The sequence below is a fragment of the Pelobates fuscus genome, chromosome 2 (assembly GCF_036172605.1).
Source record: "Pelobates fuscus isolate aPelFus1 chromosome 2, aPelFus1.pri, whole genome shotgun sequence".
Lineage (NCBI taxonomy): Eukaryota > Metazoa > Chordata > Amphibia > Anura > Pelobatidae > Pelobates > Pelobates fuscus.
In genome coordinates this window covers 212,058,686-212,083,870 of record NC_086318.1, presented here as the reverse complement: position 1 = coordinate 212,083,870, position 25,185 = coordinate 212,058,686, and the positions used below count along the sequence as shown (strand labels likewise).

The following is a 25,185-nucleotide window of genomic DNA, read 5'->3' as shown; positions in this document are numbered from 1 at the left end:
GGAATGGTAAAAGAAAAGTGAAGAAAACCATCAAGATGAGATTTTAAACGTAAGCAATTTCATCCTAAGAATAAATAAATATAGAAGAAAAAAAAATAAAGAAAAAAAACAACCCAACATTACTGTGACCACAAGTGTCTAAATCACTGCAGGGACCCACATCCTCTCCATCACTCTGCTTAATACAATATTAACGATCCTTTACTAAGCAGCTCATAATTAAATGCAATATATTTTACTGTGTCTCTTGACTACAATCACATTTGAATGCTGAACCATACCTAATCAGCAGTTTTAACAACATTCCAGAGCTATTCAATTGAGCTGTTGCTCAGAAATAACCATTCCACTAAAGCTCAGATTTACAAAATGATCTCCACTCCACAAATACTCTTTCATTGCTCTATTTAAAAAAAAAAAAGAAAAAAAAAAGAACCAAAACACTCCCCCAATTAAGTTGTTATAAGGGCACAAATGTCTGAGTGCAGTCTTCCCTTATTGGGTTAAACTGCTTTTGAACTATTTGGCCTTAAAATTTATTACCCCTGTGTTGGACAGTTCTGCCTCCTCTCTTCCTTCATCCGGTTGCTGTGCACTCTAGGTTGGATTGCCTGGCGACTGACAGAGGGTCAGCTGACGTTATCCACTTATCACTGGCCATCCGTTGAGAGTAAAACTACTATTACCATTCAAAACTCGTTTAACCCTGTACAATGAGACAGCACATAGACACTTTTGCTCCATAAATTCATTGAAATTAAGCTTTTGTGGGGCAGGAGTGTTCTCTTAATTATTGAACAGGTGTATAAAATCAAGCCCCTAGCCATTCAGTCTACATTTGCAAACATTTGTGAAAAAATGGGTCGTTCTGAGGAGCTCTGTGAATTCTAGCGTTGTACTGTGATAGGATGCCACCTTTGCAATAAGTCAGTTCATGACATTTCAAAGTGGAAATGTTTAGGAACATCAGCAAATCATCCATGACACGGGCGGCAATGTAAAGTCACAGAGTGGGGTCACCGAGTGCTGAGGCGCATTGTGCATAAAAGTCACCAACGCTCTGCTTATTCCATAGCTGAAGAGTTCCAAACTTCCACTGGCATTAATATCAGCATAAAAACTGCAGTGGGAGCTTCTTAGAATGGGTTTACATGGCTGAGCAACTGCATGCAAGCCTCATATCACCAAGTACAATACAAAGCGTTGAATCGAGTGGAGTAAAGCATGCCGCAACTGGACTCTGGAACAGTGGAAACATTCTGTGGAGTGATAAATCACGCTTCCCTGTTTGGCAGGCAGATTGGCAAGTCTGTGTTTGGAGAATATTACTTGTCTGACTGCATTGTGTAACTGTAACATTTGGTGGAGGAGGGATAATGGTATGGGGCTGCTTTTCAGGGTTTTGGCCAAGCCCCTTACTTCCAATGAAGGGAAATCTTGATACTTCATCATATCAAGACATTTTGGACAATGCTTTGCTTCAAACTTTGTGGGAAAAGTTTGGGAAAGGCAATTTTCTATTGCAGCATGACTGTGCCCCAGTGCACAAAGCAGGGTCCATAAAGGTATAGTTGGATGAGTTTGGTGTGGAAGAACTTTACTGGCACACACAGAGCCCTGACCTCAACCCAACAAACTGGAACTGAGATTGCGAGCCAGGCCTTCTTGTGCACCATCTGTGCCTGACCTCATAAATGCTCTACTGGATGAATTGGCAAAAATTCCAAGAAACACTCCAGAATCTTGTGGAAAGCATTCCCAGAAGAGTGGAAGCTGATACACATGTAAACGGAGGGACCCACTACATAAAAATGTCAATGTATTTAGAATGTTATGTCAAAAAAGTCCATGTTGGTGTAATGGTCAGGTGTCCCAATACATTGGTCCATATGGTTTATATCAAGGTGCTGTATTCAGAAAAAGTGGTGCAGAGTACTGAAAGTGATTACCTTGGATACCAGTAGAACCAGCAGGCATTCCATTACTGAATCCTTCTCTTTACAACACTTTTAGAACATTGGGAGTAATCAGATTGTATCGATCTCCAATACTACTGTTGTTCCATTAATAATTTTGTTCAGCTAAAGGATTTTTTTATGATCATTAATGTGAAATAAAGAGAGGTGCTAAAGGTTACCTTGATCCTAGCAGAAGCTCCAGGTATTCTCAAAACGCCTTCTGTGTCCAGTCCTCCCTTTTCTATGTGAGTTATTAGCTGCAAAATAGAACATGTTTTTACACATATTATTTAGGACTTCTATTAAAATGTAAAACCATTTTTAAACATTCAATTAAAATTTATTTTAACTCTACAATCTATAAATGAAGGGGTTTCCGGACAACTGCTCTGAATTTAAGTATTTGGTTCAATGGCAGAATATTTATTTTTATGTATCAAATGAAACAAAAAACCAAAACAAAAAAGATAAAATGTAACTGTATGTATGTATGAATGAATGAATGAATGAATGAATGTAACTGCAATTCCAGGGAAAGTCTAGCAGATTAAACTTCAGCTTTTGCTGGACACAAACCACTTGAGAGCCCTATGACCTTTAAAAAACGGCCTTGAATGCCCCAGTGTAAAGAAACTACACCTTTTATTTTGTTAACTTTGATCATCCTCGTTGACCACTGACCACGCCCCTGGCTCATTAACTACAAAGCAAACTGCAGATTAATGGCTCTCCCTGTGTGGCCGCCGTCTGTATGGCTGAATGCCACGTGCTGGAGAAAACGGCGGGCATCTTGACACACAAAAAGAGGCAAGCGGGACTTGGTCGTTGAGTGTCTGGAACTAAAATCGACAACACTATTTCCCGAATGCCGCTCAACTTCTCGAATGCCTGCTTCTTTTCACCGACCAGCCAGGAGAGCGCTATTCGGCAGGTTTGTTTCCACGAACTAGGGGAACAAACGCTACCATGAGCCAGGGGAACAGTTTGTGGAATTATTTGGTTTTACAACTCCCCGAAATAGACCGACCGCTACCTCTGAAACTGTGGAACTGTTTTGGGCATAAGACTGCGTGCGGTCAGTCAAGTTATGACTTCCATGGAAATCCCCAACCCCTGAACCGATCTGGGCGATTTTTGGATATCTTGGTTCCCCAGATAGGGGCTATCAGGGGATGTGACTGTTGTGGGGTTTCCATGTGTGTTGGGAGTACTTTTGTGGTGTTATTAAAATGTATGTTTTTTGTGCCTGGAAATAATGGAGTTTAGTACAGTTCCTGACTATTATCTCACAGGCACAGGGGTGGGATTATTTTGTTTTGTGTGGGAGTATCCTGGACCTGAGAGCCAATGCAGTTACAGTATGTATTTTGCCATAGTCCCCTCTCATGTCCAGTGGGGAATGCCCCTGGAATACGTCACAGTAAACCCCTTGCATGGGGACTTGCATATAAACCGTCCAGTTGGCTTGAATAAATTCATTCCTGTTGTACCCTTCATCTAGTTCAGGCTGATACTGCAGTTTATTCTGGAGAACATTCGAATCGATACCCGTTCGGGAGGAACCGAAAGCGAACGGGTATCTGAAATACCTGCGTTCCTAACACCCAGTTATAGTATGCCTATTTATAATATAAATATTTAACCTATTTACACTATTGGACCAATATAAACAAAGTGATCATAACACTGCAAGTATATCTGTAAATACAATTTTAATTGGAGTCCCAATAATAAATGCATCAAAGCAATGTGGGGTCATTGGTTCAGATTTAGAATGAGCATTCCCTGGTCAACTAGTTAATGACCATTTGAGTTTTTCTTGAATTGATTGCAGAGGGCTTGTGGAATCACTTAAGACAAGAAAACTGGTCACTCTTTGGCCCTCTGTTAGGCTAGGTAGAATGGACACCCCCTAAACCAACATTATTACCCCACAGACCAGAGGGCCAAGAGAGTAGTAGGGACAACTGTTCCCTGCTCCGTGTTTTATTTTTTCCATCCCTACTTATCAAGCCCAATTGGGTCATTTGGGTTTGTGTGTATCCCCATTTGTTTTACATTTGGTTCCCCTGTCTCTTCCCCCCCCACCCCCCCAAAAAAAAAAAAAAAAAAAAAATGATGGACTGACTATGTGTTTTATTGCTATGCATATTAAGATGTAAAATATACTTTTATATTATTTTCTTTCAGTGCTGCATCTGCTTTGTTCCTCTCAACTGCAGCACTGAAATTGGTATTGGTGTTTTATAGCTTGGCTGTACTTGCATAGGGAGGGTTAGAAATGTCTGAAATGTATTGGAATATCAACTTGGACTCTTTCAAACCAAGATGTCCTATTTAATTAAGCAATAAGAATGCATCGAAGAAAAGGTCAGAACATCCTGTATTATTTTAAATATGCAATGATGAAATATGAACAATTATTGTTCTTTTAGATTTGTTGATTTCGGTTTCACTTCCGTGCACCACTTTTATAACCGTTTATATTTTAGCTTAGAGAAACGCAAATAAGTCTAAATATATTTCAGTCCCATAATCTCTTTCTATCCTCATATGATGCAACAGGCCTGGGAATAAACATGAAGTGCACTAAATAATGCAATAAACAAACAATAATTAGAGGTCATTAAGAGCTTCTGTTTTTTTCCACTTCACTGTGCTACTAATTACCAACAGTAACTAGTAGGAGATCTTCCCTTGTGAGAATGTACACATATATACACACAGGTCAAGCATAAGCAGACTTTACACTAGGATGTTTTAGCAGTCATATATATGTAGTAACCAGGCAGGTAAAGGTACGTAAAGGTAGGAGTGCGTAATAATATTACTATGCAACTGATTATTATTTTTTATTTAAAAAAGAAATAATAAAAAAATATAAATATAAAACGATCACAGGGCAATGTGCCAGGGATTTCGTAAGACCTATGACAAAAGCCCTTTGGTATTTTGAAAGAAAAAAAAAACAAAAAAAACATACTGATTGCCCACTGGGGACTACCAGATGCCAAATGGAAACTAACAATTATACTCCATGCTATTTATGTGGTGTTGAACTACACAATATAGCAGTGTCACAGCTGGCACATGAGAGGATGCAAAATGCTCTCAAACTATGAGCAGCTCCCTACACCCCCAGCCAGCCAGACAGACAGACCCCAAGGAAGTTTTCATAAACTGCAGAGTTTATGGTACTTGGAGTATCCCTTAAAGCAAGCATGTCAAACTCAAAGGCTAGCAAGGGCCAAATAAACAAGGTTTTAGTTTAAGTGAGCTGCAAAAAAACAAAAATTTACATTTTCATGGAAATGTAGGTTTATTTTGAAAAGTACAGTATTTAAAAAAATTAAAATAAAAAACAGCGACCCCCTCTACTAAAACCCAATCTACCACCCATGTACTAAATCCCAGTCCCCGACTTCTAAACCCCATGCCCCTGTTCTCACTAACACTCACTGAGACACACTCCCTGACAGACATACAAACAGACTCCCTGAGAGACACACAGGCTCCCATACAGACACACAGCTAGCCATACACACACACACACAGATTGTCACACACACACATTCTTCCCCCCCTCCCCACAACACTTTTTAAAAATTTTTTGGGAGAGCTGGATGGATTTCTTACCATGTAATCTAAGCTGACACGATCTGGTGTCTAGTGGGGTTGCTGGACATTCAGGCAGGCAGCAAGGGAGCACTGATTTTGAGCTCCCTCTGCTCAGCTCCCTCGCGCGCCGCAGAGTGATGCCGGGAGCCGGAAGGTGACGCCATATTCTGGCTCCCGGCATCACCGCGGGAAGCTGAGCAGGGAGAGCTTACACTCACCGCTCTCCCGCCACAGCCCGCGGGATGCAAACATATAAGTTGTGGGCCGCATGCAGCCTGCAAGTTTGCCATCCATGCCTTAAAGGATGGGCACTTCCCCAAAGATTCTGTATTACAGGCACACTATCTGCAGGCCTAGTCTCTCTCCAGCTTCTCATCTTACACATGCCAAATGTGAAATTGGTTTATGTGAGAACGTCCCATTTAAATGCCTCATACTGTGATCTCACGTAAAAATAAATAAATAAAAAACACTGATTTTCTACCCAATAGCTTATATAAAAAGCCATTAAAAGAATCGTCCACAGGGCCAGGGATTGGCAGCTGCTTGAGTAAGAAGCAGGCTGAAAGAGCTCCTCACGACAAAGCCTGAGTGAAGTGTATATTTCATACATCAGTGTTTTACTGCAATATAATTGTTACTATCGCTAGGGAACACTTATCCTCAGACTTTTATTTTGGACTTTTTGAAACATCTTTAGATCAGACCTCTACTTTGCAACATGACAAATCACAGGCAAATCACAGGCCCTGAGAGTGGAGAAATCCAGCAGCTGCTTACTTAGGCTGCTCATACCCCATAGACTCCTCTGGAATGCATATTTGCACACAAAGCTTGAACAGACCCATGGGCTGTGTGCGATGGCTTACGTTGTGACCTCGGGCCTGTGGAGCACACTATCCTCAGGTTTTTAAGAGGCTTGAAAGCACCCCCTGGATCTGGGGGTGTAGGACACTGGCCAGTGTGAAAGAGCAGTTCCCCGGTGTTTGGAGTTGGGTGAATAATGTTTTTTAGGAGTCTGTGATGGTCGCGACTACTTACCAAGATTGCCTTAATGTTTTATTTAATTATGGTTCATATTGATATTTCTATTCTTTACTATTGTCTCTTGGCCTTCCATGTGCAGCCGCTAATGCTATCTGCCTGCTCCAGTGGTTTCCCACTTTTTCTACATTTAATTCTGTTCTTGATGTCTATGCATATTTTGTTTTAATATTTCCAATTTTATTGTGTATAGCCATAATGCATTAAAAAGTGGAGATTAATATACCATAAAGTCACCTAGCAATATTATAGCCCTCCTGTTTAACCATAGCCCTCCTAGAAGACAACGGTCCCTCTTTTGCCATGTGAAGTACAGGGGTGAATGACGCATTATAATGATGGCTGTGCATTGTAAATAAAGCCCATTTAATAAAAGCTGAGATAACGTACATCTTGAAAGATCATTGGCACTTTGGTCCCTGGAAATTTCTTTTGATCTTGCTCCAGTAAGACAGACAAGGCCACTTTAAACACTCCAGATTCTAGAGAAGACAAAAAATATGTAGAAATACTTTGTGTGAATCAACAGTACTGGTCATATCCTGTTATAAGTCAACTGAGAAACCATGTAATCTAAGCTGACACGATGTGGTTTCCTTAAACATGCTACCCACCCCAAGAATTGATATCATTTACATCTCCATAGTTTACATATTCTGCCAAAGTAAAATATCAATATAGCTTGGTATATGTAAAAAAAAAATACATTTGAAACACAAAACATATGCACATACACTAATAATTAGCAATTTACCTCTAACTTTTATTTTTGCAGCCCTTTGTAGTTTAAGTTCTGAACCCAAGACATCAAATAGTGCCGTTAGCTCGATCAGTGCTAAAGAGATCACCTTCTTCATGTCCTGTGGTGCCAAGTCACCAATCTTTGTGGTACCGGTTTTGTCTTGCTGTAGGCTAAAGTTCTAGAGGAATAGACAGGAATTAGATTACAAAGTGTTTGGCACAAATCAAAAAATGTCACTCCTTTAACAATGCAAAAATAAAGTAAAAAAGTAAACAAACAGCTCTACGTCTGCGGTTTTTCAAATATTGTTTTGCATATATGTATACACACACACACACACACACACACAAAGATGAACAAGAAATGTAAAATGGTCTCTGGAGGAATTTATTTTTCTAAAACATTAATAAAGGATTAGTGGATTATGACATGGTTGTGTGTGAACCCTTTGATATGTTTGTCAACCTGTCACTAAGTGCATACAAAGGCCTCAGGGGTACATTGTTTCATGCAGTTCGTTCCATGTAAATATAGGATTTACACCACATTTAAGAACTAGTCCTTATCTGCCACAATCAACTTTAAAAGGGAAGTGTTTCTTCCCTGACCACCAAACCAATATTGTATATACAACTTAAAAATATATACCACATTAATAGATACTTTCTTCAAGGCTATTTGCCTTTTTACATCTAAGAGAAGATTATACTGCAAAAACACATTTACGTGTGCATGCTGAAATGAAGCCACTGCAGCCTTGATGGCCCCTAAAAATAATACATTTTTTTTTTTTTACAAAAAATCTGGGAAGTAGAGATCGTATACTAAAAAAAAAGGAAATACTATTAAGAAAGAGGTTTTATAATTCATGCACTGTTTCTCTTGAAGTATATAAATTATAATTGCACAATATAGTAAAAAATAATTATGCTGATTACATTATATCATGTTCTAGACACATCAGTCAGATTTCAAATGTTGCTAAAACATTGTAAACCTTATTGCTATTGAAAGTGATTAGACTACATGACTCTTTGTCAAGTGTACACTGGCTTCCTGTATCCTAGAAGTGTCAACTCAAATACAAACCCTTACCTATAAAGCTTTAAACAACTCAAGTCCGTTACATTTCTTCACTGATTCATAGGTATGCCCCTTCTCGATCTCTCTGCTCTGCCGGTGACTCGCACCCTTACTGCTAACTCGCGCTTGCAGGACTTCTTGTGGGCTGCTCCCTAACTTTGGAACAGCTAGCCTACTCCCATCAGACTCAAAACACATCTGTTCAAAAATGCTTATAGACTCAGAGTAATTTTTATGACATATCGGTCTCTTGCTTTCTCCTTAAGAACCACACTCCACTCTCACTCCAAGTTCTGCTAATTTTCCACCTTGTTTGTTTGCTGACCCCCTTGCCGCCCTGTGTTTTTGTACCCCGCCTCCACTAGATTGTAAGCTCATTTGAGAAGGGTCAAGGGTCCTCATTTACCTTTAGTCCCCATATCGTGTTGTGTTGTGTAATGGTCTAATTTATTGTAAAATTTCCTCTCTTTCATAACATTGTAATGCACTGCGGAATTAGTTGGCATTATATAAATACCAATAATAATAATAATAATAATAATAATAATAATAATAATAATAATAATAATATAGACTTATGGTTTTTTTTCCTTGATGTCAGTCAAATAGAGATATTTACTTACAGGCAGCAAAGAATCATCTTCCTTCTCATTCTTTTTGGTTGTAAATTCTTTGAGATTTGAAGCTTGCTCAGCAAATGAAATTTCTAGATTAATAGGGGTTTCTGGGGTAGGAATATCCTCTAATAAAATTTGCTTCTTACTTGTATCATCAATGGGTGAAGAGCCTAAAGTATAATAATAATCAAAAATTAGTTTTATGTGTTTCTATGTCAACACTGCAGAATATTCTGCTGCCTTATAAATAATAATTTTCCAAGCTCATAGCTGACCCCTTTCACTTTGCCATTTCATTCGAAAAGACATATAAAAGTAATGAAGTCGAAAAATACCCAGGTCATTTTGACAATGACATCATCTGTAGAAAAGAGATTTGTTTCACTCTGGAGAAATAGAGATCCCAAATACGGTTTAAAGGTTCACCCAGACCCATTCACCTTAATGAAGTCCTCTGGGTGCAGTGGCCCTTTAGTTTGAACCCTGTCGTGTTAAACAGGCACCTCTGCATTGAGAACCGAGGCAAGAACGACAGGAGGGAGAGCAGCGTAATTAGGAAAGAAAGTAAGTTTTTACTTAAAATACCACACTGGACTCCCCAAAAAATTTTAGCTGGCAAATCTTTCATTTTAGAAGAAATTGACACATTTTAAATTAACTTTGTTACAGCCCACTGACTGTCAAGCAACCAGGTGTTACTTCCTGGTTGTTTAGCTCAGTGGAGCTCAACTCAAAAGGCCTTTACAGGTTACTCCCTTAATGCAAAGTTCTGAAAAGGTGAGACAAACAATAAAAATGAAATATATCTTTTACATACTAGCAGAGTCTTCATTTTTTGTTTCTGTAGCTTGAAACCCATTCAAAGTTTCATTCTAGAAGATAATAAAAAAGGGATGAATATTGTTATAATAAACTGTATATTTAGCATTCACAAAACATTTTAAAATACAATTAAGTGTAAAATACAAAGAGGTCCCATCTTAACCTGTGGTTTGGACTCAAAAATGCCACTAGTACCAATGATGGTCAACCTATGCTATGATAACTATCTGGTCACTGATCCCATTCATAATCGAATGGCCCATTTAGTTAATGACTGCACGGAGCTGCTTTATATATAAATAACAACCATACAAACAAAACAACAAACAACAGACATTCTTTCAAAGATTTCAAGTTAAAAAAAATTGAATTACATTTTGTAGCTCTGCAGTGCCCCATTGAACCTACCCTGCCTCGTTATTCCATGTTCATACATACCAATGTATATTTTGGCTTATAGTATATAATTTGCTGGAGTTAAGTAAAATTAGTTAGAAAGTAAAAATAGCAAGGGAGCAGTGACAAGGACGTGTCACTGAGAGGTAGTGGATGCATGGAATAGCCTTCAAGCTGAAGTGGTAGAGGTTAACACAGTAAAGGAGTTTAAGCATGCGTGGGATAGGCATAAGGCTATCCTAACTATAAGATAAGGCCAGAGACTAATGGCAGTATTTAGAAAATTGGGCAGACTAGATGGGCCGAATGGTTCTTATCTGCCGTCACATTCTAAGTTTCTATGTTTCTATATCTGCTCTGTCTCAAACTTTCACCAGGAGATATATTCAAGCTGGAGTGGAGATGAAAAGTGGATTATAAAAACACAAGGTACCAGTGGAAGGTAAACATTGTTTGGCAAAATATGAAAGTTTAACAAATCAGCAGAGCAACATACTTAATAATTGCAAACCATGATTGCATACTTTTAACTTTGAATCTTCAGGTGGCTTGAAAACATCCCTGACATCAGGTATTTGATTGTGCTTGTTTTTCTTCCTTAAGGTCTGTGAAAAGGTGTCAATCCTTTTTTGGACTGCAGCAGACTGAGTCCTTGTCAAAGTGGACAAAAACACCATGCTTTCCTGGGAATCGGCATCACTTTCCATAAACAGATTGGACAGTCCAGCTTCCTTGAGCCATTCCTCTTCAAGTTCACCCTCTACAATCACAAACCAAAACAATTTCATATGGAATAAAATATTATGCAGTGCTCGTGTCAAGCAATGATAATGTTGTGATGAAAATAATAAATAAAAATACAATAAATGATTAAATGATTGAATCACCAAAATGCTCCAACAAGAGTTTTAATATAAATCCTCACTGGGCAGTAGAGTTGGGTCAAGAGTAGCACTGATTGCAGCATTATTGTAAATGGGGGGGGGGGGGAGTGGAGGGTAGTGTCTGTCTGTAGGTAAATGTAACCCCATGGAATAATGCAGGAACATCAAAAGATAAATAAAAAAATTTAAATGATGGGGTTATTTGCTTTTTTTATAGTTCCCCACGAAAAGGTATAGTAGGTATTTAAAACATGGTGAAACCCCAGTGAGAACCAAGAAGCTCTCACTTTCCTAACCTGCTGCATAGTGCACAGGGGATTTGTTTCAATAGAAAAAAGAAAAAAAAAAACACAACTCACTTTGTAGACACTGTACATTCAAATATATATATAACTATATATATGAACTCTGGACCTTACTCCTTTGGGCAGCAATTGTTTCCTAATCCACAAAGTATAATTAAAGGTTTGCTCCAAGAACCATGACCACTTCAGTGATTTTAAATAGTCATGGTGCCTGGAGTCTATATGTGCAGTGTTTTGCTTTGAAATACTACTGGGCTGGCTAAAGGGAATTTTGCGCAAATTCCTACACAGAATTGCTTTCATTGCTCAGATGCGCTCAGATGTAGAATGGCCAGCGGGATCAACTTCCATCTTCTGCAGCTGACATATCGTCACTGGCTACAGGACGACAGTTGGTGCCCGGTAGAAGCCAAGATAAGAAGGCAAACCATTGCATAAGGATTTTCACCAATAACAAGAAATGGGCCAGAGCACTGCTTGCATTTTTACCACTAAATCTAGCTGTAATGGTTATCATGCTTGGAGTAACTTTTTAAATGATCAAAACTTACTGAATTGATTAATGTAAGACATATTTACATATGATGAACTAGAATTGGTTTCTTAAAACAAACAAGTGCCTTAAAACAATAGGCAATGGTGAATAGAAAAACATTAACATAGCTGTGTAGGGTTTACGGCCATAACATATACATGGAAACTTCCTGGATTTGCTCTGGAGAGCCTGAGAGTGTTGCACCATTCTGAACATGTGACTGTGAATATTAGAGATTTTTATTAAAGCGAACTGAAAGTGAATTTCAAATGTGAAGTCAAAATAGCCAAACTGTAAATATTCTCATTCAGCTATACTTCAGTTCGGCTACTTTGGCCTTAAATTTAAAACTCACTTTGAATTCACTTTGAATACTTACTTTAGTAAATAACCCTTTTTTGGAATAATGTTGCTTGCATTTTATGAGAAAAAAAGTATATAAATACATATAGCCAAGTTTAGGCAGTGGTCAGTAAAGCATACACAATAGCAGTTGTGACATGCAAAAAGGAAATGAAACAAAGTCGAAATGTCTTTGTCTTAAAGATAACTAACCATTCTTCATGGAACCTAAATGATATGAAACAAACATTTCTACTGATGAGCCTGCAATGATTGCCATCAACCACTGACAACATATGAAATAAAATCATTAAAAGGAAAAATGAGTTTGTGTCTCAATCAATCTTCTTTGCATTCTATAAAATCTGTACACCGTCGGTCTTCATGATACAACAGAACCATATGTATAATAATAATGAATGTTTGTATGCTGGAATATTCCAATTGCATCAGCAATCCCACAAGATCCTTCCTAGCAGCCATATTGTTTTCTTGTCATTGCAGGGTAATGTGATCAAGATAAGGGATAACCATTTTAGCAGAGTCGTGAAGACAAAGTGGTGGTGTTCACATCAATAAAAAGGAATTAACTATGGTGGTGCTGGTTTTAAGATATATTTAGACATGTATTTATATCCATTTTCTTCAGGAAAATAAATATATAAAATACCGTAAGACTAAGTAACAGGTTACCTGGTTACTATATTTCACTTCACTTTGACATACCATACATTGGCCAAAAAAAACTCAATACTGGTAGATTCTTACCATCTGGTTCTTTAACCACATCTTGTTCCTCCTGGCTGACATCTGTGTTCTTCTTAATATTTTCTACTTCCAACCAATAGTCATCTAGTGAGAGATCATCTAAGGAGTCCTGGGAGCCAGAGCGATTAAATGACACTTTGTCCTGGCTAGGATTTGCGTTTCCATGATTCATTGTATACTGTCCAGATTTACGACTGGAAAAATGAAAACAAATGGCAGAGAAATAGTTAGAAACAGAATATTGCAAAGCAAGGGCCATAAGTTATAAATACATATTAACTTTGAATTATCACTATAAAAATCTGGCCATTTCCTATACCTCCGAATGGTCCAGATTTAAGACAGACCGTGCCTGTTTTGGGCACAAATCCCTCTCTACCTCTTTACCCGAATATCCCTCTATTTTAGGAGTTCCATATTGTTGGTGTTTCTGAGTTATTAACAGTAGAACAGAATTTGTAACTGTAATGCATCTTAATTATAATTTGGTTACATAAAGTGTTTTTACTAAGTCACCTAAAATTACTCAGAACAGCCCCATCCCTAATCAAACCCCTGTTAACATCGCTTAAATTAAAAGCGCCCCTCTGTGTACATATGAATTGCTGGGAGATTATATATATATATATATATATATATATATATATATATATATATATATATATATATATATATATATAAATATAAAAGGAAAAAGCCTTGCACTCCAACTCACTTGTTTGTAGACCCGGTGCTCGATTGCACTAATAGATATAGGTAAGAGAAAATCAGCACTCCCAGGATTTATACGAAAAAGAAATTTAGGTCTTTATTCCAACAGCCAACGTTTCAGTTCCACTAGGGAACTTTCTGTCCTGATGAAAGTTCCCTAGTGGAACTGAAACGTTGGCTGTTGGAATAAAGACCTAAATTTCTTTTTCGTATAAATCCTGGGAGTGCTGATTTTCTCTTACACACACACACACACACACACACACACACACACACACACACACACACACACATATATATATATATATATATACACACACACATACACACACACACACACACACACACACATATATATATACACATACACACACTGTAGTTGTTATGGTACTTGGACTACACCTTTATTTGTGGGGTATGGGTGAGTTTAGTGGTCCTTTGACTCTCCAAGGCTTTGCAGTTCCCAAGAGTCGTACTGAAACTGAAATTATATGGATACTGTACGAGATAGTTCGGGGCATGCAATATTGCAATCCCACTACATTTTCTCTTATTTCCCACTTTGGAGAGGGTGGACTATGACAGTGGGAAAGTGCTACAAAAATGGAAGAGTCTTTCTGGATCTTGGAAGGGTGAAGAGGGTGCAAACGTGTTAATTATGGGTGGCTGTGGTTCAAATAAATAGAAAACAGAACCTTGCCTGTATAAGGCATTGTTATATACTGCATTTTACAATTACACAAGTACAATTTTTCTAACATGAATGTTCAAATATTCAAAAAAAAAAACAAAAAACAGAATTGCAATCATTTTGAATAATTTTGCTAATTCCTCCTGTTATTTTATTTTTGAGTATACTTTGTGCACATAATTTGATTCCCTAAAAAAACATCTAGCATAATTATCCATCTCATAAATTTAGCATATTTAAAACGCAAAACATAATTTGTTAACAAATTACTTGCAATTTACTGTTAAGCGCAGTTGGAGATACATAATTTCAGTGCCTCTTGGTGGAAGATTCTGTCTTATCAGTTTATTTAAAGAAGCACTGTACGCAAGCTAACCAACTACAGCTCAGCATACTGGGTATGTTTCCTGTAATCTCCAGTACGTCTTACTTTTCTGTAAATTAGTTTGGGAGCAATTTGATAAAAACCAGGACTGCATCCAAGAGGTGCATTATCAAGGTCATATTTGTCCACTACACGAAGCTCAAGTGTTTACTGTGCTTGGAGAGAGTGGTACTGTTACGTTTGAAGTCTGCATTTCTTGCTAAGATACCACAAGGTAACATATAAGCTCTTGCAGAGGTGTCGAAGGAGGACATAAATGGGGAGACTGAATTAAGCAGCCATTCCTCCGCAGCTCATGGGGATTTCTTCTGCTAGAAGCTATTATCACTACTGTACTATGTGCATCCAAAAAGCATCTCTGAAAAATCCTCTATAGTTCTTGCACATTTGTGATAAGGGTACATAGAGGTCTATTGTGCAGATTGTGAGAGGATGCTTGTTCACTTTAGCCGTTATTACTGACAACAGTTTGGCAAAAGGCATAATTTTTACTGGCATTTGCCAAAGATAAACAATTATTGGTTGTTGACGACATTGTCTCATGTAATCGGTTGATGTGTGCCAGTAAAAAGGAACACTCCAGGCCCCTAAAGCATTTAGCTTGCTGAAATGTGTGTCTTTTTTCTATCGGACACAAATTGCAGTTTTCAAACAAAATAAATGTAACTTGTTACACCCCCTGGCTGTCTGTCAGACTACTGGTCCTGTTACTTCCTGGTTTGGTTAGCTCAATGGAACTAAACTCAAGAGGCAGCATTGCTTAGCACATCTTAGAATATCCCTTGCAAACACTTCTCATGGAGCTGCATTGAGAAGTCTATGATTGGACAACCACAGAAAGTCTGGGTTTGCAAAGGCTCCAGATAAGAATTCTGCAACCTTCGCAAGCTGATTTTAGATCTATCCACAATTAAAATACATAATTAAATGCATGCATATTTTTCATTGGGGTATGTTAACTAAACAGTGATTTTTTTTGGAGGGCAGTGGAGTGTCCCTTTAAATTGGAATTACCAAGAAATTCCAAAAGTCAAAACAAGCTTTTCCTAAAGATTCTAGCTTTATGAAAAACCTCAAAAGTGACAGCGCAGTGTTAAAGTTCCAATTGATTAGAACTTTAACGTGTATAAACATAATACGTTCACAAAAAAAATTAAATGCAAAAAATAAAAAAAAGTCTAATAAGAATAACTCCCCCTTGTCCCCAAATACAGCTTTAAAGAAGTAACACTGGTAAAAATGTGCATTGAAAATATGGAAGTCATATTTGTATAGGTCAAATGAATATGAATCAAATTAAACATTTGAAAGTTTTTTTTATTTAAGGGTTCTGTATAAATGTTTATGTACACCAGTTTATTTGCTAAACCACGCTATATAAAGATTCACTGAATGAGATTATTTCATGCCTTCTTGAATAATAAGGAAAAACAATGAAAAGAAAGTATGTATTAAAACCCCAGTGCACTCTGTCTGTCAGGAAGCTAAATCACTCAAACCAACTAATACACAAATGCAATTCAAATATACCAGTTTTTTGTGCATATTAAACACAAATTTGTACTTTTATTCTTTGTAGTTTTGGTTTTGAAAATGTAGGTCATTCTGTACTTCATTAATACATATTCATATGGTTAGGACTGTTCACTAAAATGTGTACTGCCAGAATTTCAAAACAAAATGCAAAATTTTAGGCAAACTGAAATCAATGAATAATGCGTTATTAAACATCTAAAATCCATCAGTTAGGGGGCGGGGCTTGACCGCCATGCTGACCGGTCGCAGGCCAGAGAGGCTCCTGATAAATCTGGTCCACTATGGCTAAAAACACAAGCAATAAAGCAAACTGAGTGACCTGAAGCTATATCAAGCATCCGGGCAGAAGCTTGAGCCACTGCAGACCCTGAGATCGGGAGTGCCGGAGCCCCCCGTGGGCGATATGGGACTTCGGGGTCTGCAGCCTATGAGGGTGGAGAGCAGGACGGTGGCCGCCGTCCTGTTTGCGAACCTGGCCGCCACGCAACAGCCTTGTGATGCACCTCACAGGCCTCGCTCCCCCCCCCATGGACCAGGGGGGTTATCAGGGAATCATCACCCTACAAAGCCCAGCATCGAACCTACCTGAAGGCGCACACCACGAGCCAAGCCTCTAAAATGGCAGCACTGCGATCTGCACTATACCACACAATCTTGCATGCCTGCAGGCGAAAACAACCCACTGAGCATCACTGTCACTAAATAAGTCTGCACGTGCCTTCTGACTGCATGGAGAACGGGCCGGGGCAGGAGATGGAGGGTATCATCGGCGAACGAAGCCCACAGAAGCAACACTCACCTGATATCCCTGAGGCTGGGCCTGGAAAAAGACCGACTGAAGTGACCCACTAGCGGCACCTACGGAAAACCTAAGCCGACGCCAAAGCAATAAAGCCCATCAGCTACCCTCACCACTCGCATATAACTAGACGCCACTAACAAACGAGCGGCTCGCCCACACCATGAGACTCTTATGCACAGACCTCCATACCTCATCACCCAATGAAGATGGCTGACCCCAGCCTCGGACTTGCTGACCACGCAGTGCCCCCCAGAACACTGATGGAACAAGCAGCACTCTGGGGACAGGGACATGCATAAGGACAGGTCTAACACCGGTGGTTTTAATTTTTACTTTTTAATTTCTAAATATTCATGCTTGCTATTGCACGCTATATTGTAATGCTAATAAAAGCTATCCTCTAGCTGATGATCAGTGCCAGGAGCTTCGTTAATGAGCGACCTCACCTTGAATACGTGCTTAATTTCATGCCCTAGACTACCTGCCCGCTGGCAAGTTGTACAGAGCTCCTTGTTGCATTACCCAGCTTGAATCCTCGACACCTGTAATCATATCCAATAGGCAGCATATGGCAGTACACTAGTTTCCCTCCATAAGCAATGAATATAACCATCTCGTTAACAATTCTTGCCTTATATAAAAAATAAAAAAGCGCAGCAATCTTAACATGTATAACGTTATTACTCATGATACTCTGTAACGCAAGCTAATAACATGTTCATGCCAAGCTATGTACTGAATAATGCACTACCAAAATAAAGATTTAAAAAAAAAAAAATATATCAGTTTGAAGGTTCAAATTCAGCATAAAAAGAATTAAAAAACGGCTCATGTTAAAAAAAAAAAAAAAAAAAAAGGGAATAGGAGAAAACCAAAAAACAAACAAATACAATTTTTTCTATTGAACTTCAAATCAACCCACCTCTAACCTTTGAAGACAAACAAAAAAAGCAAACAAGATATTATATTTTGCAAAGAGCTGTGTGAAAACACAATCCTAATATAGTTGCAACACATTAACACTGAGAGTAAAGGGACACTCCAAGTACCATAACCACTACAGTGCACAGTGTATATTTTATTACATTCACATACATCATGAATACATAAATTGTATATTAATCCCATAGCTCCAAATTAAACTAGCAACAATTAAGCACAAAGAGCAAGTTCCCAGCCCATTTGCTTTAAATGGCCTATCATTTTTATAATTTTTTTTTTTCGCAGTAATTTAATTTCTTATTAGGTTTACCAAACAGCACAAATTGATTGCGGTCCATTAGTTATTTTCACAAATACAACTCCTTTTAACCTTCAAGTGGGAATCTGTATTAAACCATAGATAAATATACAAGACTTTTCATTCAGGTGGTTATTTGAATTACAACATTAAATATACATATCAAGCACGCTCGTAAGAGTTGGCAGTTACATGGCTCGTTTGACAACTCAACAAAGCACTTGGAAAGAACCTTGTTAATAATTTGCTCCTTACTACATAGGCTAGATCAGCAATTGACAATATCTTGTGGCTCATGGACACCGTCCAATAACTTCTGGGACATGGCAGAAATAGAACACCAATATCTTGATATTTTCTGGCTAACAGGTACAATGACAAAATTAAATAGATAAACCACCACATATGAAAGCGACAATTGTAATAGTACAGGTTTTGATCAATGTCTTATCAGGACATAGATCTATAACTGAGATCTTAAAGACTGTATTGAAGACATAATATAACTTGCTATTTACCGTCAAGGGATATTATTCTATTGCTGGGGAGATTTAATTTTATGCCTAAATTGCATCCAGACACTGAACTTTCCTCCTAGAGATTCAATGATTCAATTCATCTCTATGAGGAGATGCTGATTGGCCAGGGCTGTGTTTGAATCATGCTGGCTCTGCCCCTGATCTGCCTCCTTGTCAGTCTTAGCCAATCCTACGGGGAAGCATTGTGATTGGATCAGGCTACCACTTCTGAGGTCAGCACACTGCTTTTTTATTTTAAGGCAAACAGCATGCAGAGTTACAGGTTCAGGCTTGAATACAGTAAGATGTTGCTAGATTTATGGAGGCATGAGGGGCCCAGGGGGGCTAGATGGTGGTTTTAACACTATAGGGTCAGGAATACATGTTTGTGTTCCTGACCCTATAGTGATCCTTTAAGAATTGTGGGAAGAAGGAGGGGGGAGGACTCAAAGAAAATAAAGTGTGCAATGGTGAGTAACATTTAGGCCTGTCTAGCAGTGCACAATTAGAAATGTTGAGCTCTGGTTAATGTATGTAGGTTTTTAAACTACCCAAAGCCCAGGTATATCAGTGTGTCCTCATTTCGAAAAAAAATGTTTCCATACAGTAGATAGATGTGTAATAAAAAGTATTGTTCATGATTCGTAAGCAACATGTAGGATAGGTGATGATGATGTTTATAAGGTAGGTTTGTGTAAGGTGGATTTTACGATCTACTGTTTCAGATGCAGTGTGCAAAATCTGCAGATGTACTAGGAGGTTATTTATTATTGGTATTTATATAGCGCCAACTAATTCTGCAGCGCTTTACAATATTATGAAAGGGGGGGACATTTAGAATAAATGAGACAATTACACAGTGACACATGAACAATAGGTAGATGCGGACGCTGCTCAAACATGCTTACAGTCTAGAGGAGGTGGGGTCCAAATACACAACAGGGCAGCAAGGGTGTGAACCACCAAACAAGGTGGATAGGTATAGATAAATTACTCAAGGAGTCCATAAGCATTTTAGAACAGATGTGTTTTGAGGGACTTTTAAACAATTGAAGACTAGGGGAAGGTTTGATGGGGTAGGTAGGCTGTTCCAAAGGAAGGGAGCAGACCGCAAGAAGTCCTGCAAGCGCGAGTTAACAGTAAGGGTGTGAGCAGCGAACAGGAGAAGGTCACCGGAAGAGCAAAGAGACCGAGAAGGGGCAGACCTACGAATCAGTGAAGAAATGTAACAGGCTAGAGTTAGTTAGAGCTTTATAGGTAAGGGTTAACATTTTCAATTGACATCTATAGGATACAGGAAACAAGTGTAAGGATCGACCGAGGAGTGAGGTATAGGAGGAGCAGCAGGTAAGAAATATCAGCCTGACGGCAGCATTATTTATTATAGCAGGGCAGTTTGGCTTCCGGGGAGACCAACTAGGAGAGAATTACAGTAATCCGTGCGAGAGATTACCAGATCATGAAAAAGCTCCTTAGCAGCATCTTGCATGAGAAAGGGGTTGTTTTTAAGGTGGAATCAACAGGTTTAGCAGAATTCTGGATATGAGGAGCAAAGGTGAGGCCAGGATCAAAGATAACACCAAGACAAAGCGCTTGCAAGGACGGACTAATGCAAGTACCATCAACTTGCAGGGAAAGCGAGGGAAGACGATCAGCATTATGAGGGGGGAAAATAAGAATCTCGGTTTTAGAAAGATTGAATTTCAGAAAGCGGGAGGACATCCAATCAGAGATTGAAGAAAGGCAGGCAGGGACACATTGTAGGACCATGGGGGAGAGATCAGGGAATGAGAGATATATCGGAGTGTCGTCGGCATACAGATGGTAGCAGAATCCAAAGGAGTTAATTGCCAAGAGAGGTGGTATAAAGAGAGAACAGAAGGGGACTCCAACTGAGACAGGGCTAGAGGAGGAGGTGTCATTGCAAAAGGAGACACTGAACGAACGTTGGGAGAGATCAGAGAAGAACCATGAGAGCACAGTGTTAAAGAAACCGAGGGATTGAAGAGTTTGAAGAAAGGACATGATCAACAGTGTCAAAGGCAGCAGAGAGGTCAAGAAGAATTAGTATGGAGTAGCTTTGGATTTAGCTATGATTAGGTCATTTGTAACAATAATAAGAGCAGTCTCAGTAGAGTGGAGTGGGGCAAAAGCCAGATTGAAGATGATCGAGTAGGGAGTTTAGTAAATGAGTCATACGAGTAAGGACAAGTCTTTCTAGAAGCTTTGAGGAAAAAGAAAGCAGAGATATGGGATGATAGAAGTGGAAGACGGGTCTAAGGATTGCTTTTTTAGGATGCATACAACAGTAGAATGCTTTAGGGGAGCAGGAACAACACCAGATGAAAGAGAGCAGTTTAGGATGTGTGTTAAGGATGGTACAAGACAAGGAGAGAGAGATCTGATAAGGTGGGAAGGTACTGCATCAAGCAGACAGGTGGCGGGACGAGAGGAGATGAGACGCGCAGTTCTGTAGTGGGAGAGAAGGTCTGGTAGGATAGGGAAGGTACGGTCCTGGTTTGGTGGCAAGAGGAAGGAGCAAAGGGAGGAGAATTCTTTCCTTAACTGTTCAATGTTGTCGGTAAAGTAGCACGCAAGGCTATATGAATATGAATTTATAATGGAGGAAGTCTGACAAGGTGCAGGACTTCCTCCAGTAGCATTCAGCTGAACGGAAGCATCTCTGCAGGTAGAGGGTCGACTTAGCATGCCAAGAGATGGAATCCCAGTGGCTTGTTTGGCTAGAGGTTGCTGCAAACCGCAGGAAAAAAATAGGCGAAGAAAGAAGAGAAAAATAAGAGCGAGACAGACAGACAAAGGGTAAAAAATGTGACAAAGGGTAAACCACAGGTAGCAATAATATATTGAATTATATATATATATATATATATATATATATATATATATATATATATATATATATATATATATATACACACACATACACATACACATACATACACACTCTCAAGTGCTACAAAATTTGTTAGCCCTATATAAATGGCAATAATAATAATAATAATAATAATAATAATAATAATAATAATAATAATGTACAGTGACAGTATATCCATTCGCAGTGGAGTGCAATGCTAAAGACTAGCATGTGCAGTTGACAGTTGAGTTTCATATAATCCAGTGCAGAGGAAAAAAAAAATGAAAAAAAAAAAAGAGAAAACCACAAGTAAGGTATAGACAAAACACCATACTTACACTTCTAAGCTTTCAGCAGGGAGAACACTGGTGAAATGAATACAGCCACATAAACTACCTTTATGAGTTATGAAGTTCAAGGTCCAATAATGACATGTTTCCACATACAAATAGCCCAACCTACCAATTGAATCTTATCAAGTGTCAATGTTATAAAAGAATAATTTAGGATACAAAATACTTTTCCACTTTGCACAGTAGAAATCTTATAGAAAACATTGTGATCACTGAACTGTGACATTTATTTGATTGCGTAAGTCATCAGGACACTTTGGCAAATGTTATATCACTGGCCAAATGAAGTTGCTTAAACATAAATAAGTTATGTTACATTACTTATTAACCAGGCATGATGGCATAGTTTCAATCAAAGCAAAAGCAAAGCACAGTAAAATCTGTATTTTAGCATGTTAGACAGTGTATGTGTAGTTACCAGGGTTTTATAGCATCACTGGAATGCAATGGTGATAACCATCTTGCAGACCAATATCTGCAGGACCCAATAGAATAACCTAGTAGTACTAATGTGGGGCGGTATATAAATAACAATAGTTAAGGATTAACTGGGATATTTCCCACCTCAAAGCTGCATATTAAACAGATATTCTCATCTATATCCTGTGGATGAAGCTGTGTCATAAATCTCAAACTAAAAACAGTTTAAAGGGATACTCCACTGTTCAAATACAAAAATAAATATAGATCGTGTTTATTAGATATACCCCAAATGAAACCATGTATGTCTTTAATAATGAACTTTTTTCCCCATTGGGATTATAAAAAAGAAAAATAATAATAAAAAAAAAAACAGCTTGCAAAAGCTGCAAGTATCCACGTATAGCCCTGCCCAGACTTTATGTGACTGTCCAATCATAGACTTCCCAATGCAGCTCAAAGAGAATTGTGTAGCAAGGTAAAGGTTTTCCTTTAAATAGCATTAATCCCCCTTTTTTCCTCCAATTGTTTTCAACTGAAGCCAAGTTTACTGCATAAAACCCTGCCCAGTGAGTACATGCCGTACAATACTTGAAAACGAAGAGGAAAGGCCAGGTTCTACCTGTGATCTCTGTGACTGAGAGGATAGGCTTTGCTGAGAATTTCAAAAGTTGTTGCCACGCAGTTGTAAAAAGGAACTATATGCATATATACAATAACGAGATGTCCGTGAACTTTAACCCATGCAATGAACATAGGTTGCTATGGTGCTTGGAATGTCATCATAACATTTACATGACACCATCTAGCAATATAATTCATAGAACTAATGCAATGAGATGCTCCTGTTATGTGTAAAGTAATCCTTGAATAAGCAAGGGTTATTACAAACACAGTGTAAGCCAGGTTTAAGCAAATTATTTGTTGAATGGAAGTGGGAAAAGAAAACTAAGTGAGGCCAAAACAAAAAACAGTTTTTAATGCATGTCTCTTTAAATAGCGCAGAGTACCACTAAAGTGGCTGACATTCATACATTTACATTGACTTTACTAAGCAATCAAGGTTATTCTTAGCTATTTGAGTTCTATTTACTTTAACCTTTGGCCAATACTAACAGGTGACGAGTGTTCAAACAAAGCCTTTTTTATACTTCGTAAGTTTAGAAGGTAGTTTGTGACCTTGGTGGCAAGAGCTCTTTTCTCAGAATGAATCTGGGCAGGTACAGACATGCTAAAAAAGCAAATCCGAATTTAGACAGAAGCAGTGCTGAATTAGCTACAGAATTTCAACTCGTGTTTCCAGTACCTGACCTCTGTCCAACTAGATGTTGCTGCAGTGTATAAAACCAGCCTAATGTGGGTTTATAAACTTTAAATTTGGATGGTGTTGTGCAGGATTCTGAAAAAAAGCCAGAGAATATATGCCTTGATAACAAAGTCAGCTTTTCTTTCTGTTAAATGAAGGGGTCTGTTAAACGGCAATGGGGATACCTCATCGCATTGTAAAGGGAGCAGATTAAGAATCCTGTGCCAGAAAATTATATACCAACAGGGTTATTTACGGAAATGATCAAATTCTAAAGGCAAATTGCAATCCTCGGATTTCGGGCTGAGAGAATCGGCAGCAACCACCAGTTTGGAGTCGGTGTCTGGATTAAAATCAGTGCTTTGGCATCCTAAACCCAGACAAGGTATAGGATTCAGAAGATTACCTAAACACCAAAATTCAGTTGAGAAAGTGCAATTGGTTCGAATTATATTATTCACTTCCTTTTACACAAGTGACCATTAATTTTGAGAACCAGTTTACTTTAGAATACTATTAAAGGAACACAATAGTCACCTAAATTACTTTAGCTAAATAAGGCATTTTAGTGTATAGATCATTCCCCTGCAATTTCACTGATCAATTCACTGTCATTTAGGAGTTAAATCACTTTGTTTCTGTTTATGCAGCCCTAGCCACACCTCCCCTGGCTATGATTGACAGAGCCTGCATGAAAAAAAAAAAATGGTTTCACTTTCAAACAGATGTAACTTACCTTAAATAATTGTATCTCAATCTCTAAATTGAACTTTAATCACATACAGGAGGCTCTTGCAGGGTCTAGCAAGCTATTAACATAGCAGGGGATAAGAAAATCTTAATTAAACAGAACTTGCAATAAAGAAAGCCTAAATAGGGCTCTCTTTACAGGAAGTGTTTATGGAAGGCTGTGCAAGTCACATGCAGGGAGGTGTGACTAGGGTTCATAAACAAAGGGATTTAACTCCTAAATGGCAGAGGATTGAGCAGTGAGGCTGCAGGGGCATGTTCTACACACCAAAACTGCTTCATTAAGCTAAAGTTGTTCCGGTGACTATAGTGTCCCTTTAATTACTAATTTTAATTAAGTAATGACAGTGCAAGGGTTACTCATGTGGCAGCTGGCCAGTGCTTTCTATTAAAAGAAGAAAATAAATAAAAAAACCCTGAGAGTGAATAATCCCTATACAATGCTTTGGAAATATTACCCCAGCTGCCATGCAACTAAATGTTT

General features: G+C 38.4%; 1 protein-coding gene across 2 annotated transcripts in view; it reads right to left on the bottom strand.

The window, feature by feature from the left end:
• The window catches only part of ARHGAP18 (Rho GTPase activating protein 18), a 150,665-nt gene that overhangs the window by 25,556 nt on the left and 99,924 nt on the right, over positions 1-25,185 (bottom strand). For both annotated transcript variants that reach the window (XM_063443143.1, XM_063443142.1), the window contains exons 2-8: positions 13,115-13,308; positions 10,805-11,040; positions 9,880-9,934; positions 9,069-9,232; positions 7,375-7,540; positions 7,011-7,102; positions 2,138-2,215 (exon numbers count right to left, since the gene is read on the bottom strand). In XM_063443143.1, the coding sequence (XP_063299213.1) occupies positions 2,138-2,215; positions 7,011-7,102; positions 7,375-7,540; positions 9,069-9,232; positions 9,880-9,934; positions 10,805-11,040; positions 13,115-13,308 (985 nt within the window). The remainder of the gene's footprint in view (positions 1-2,137; positions 2,216-7,010; positions 7,103-7,374; positions 7,541-9,068; positions 9,233-9,879; positions 9,935-10,804; positions 11,041-13,114; positions 13,309-25,185) is intronic.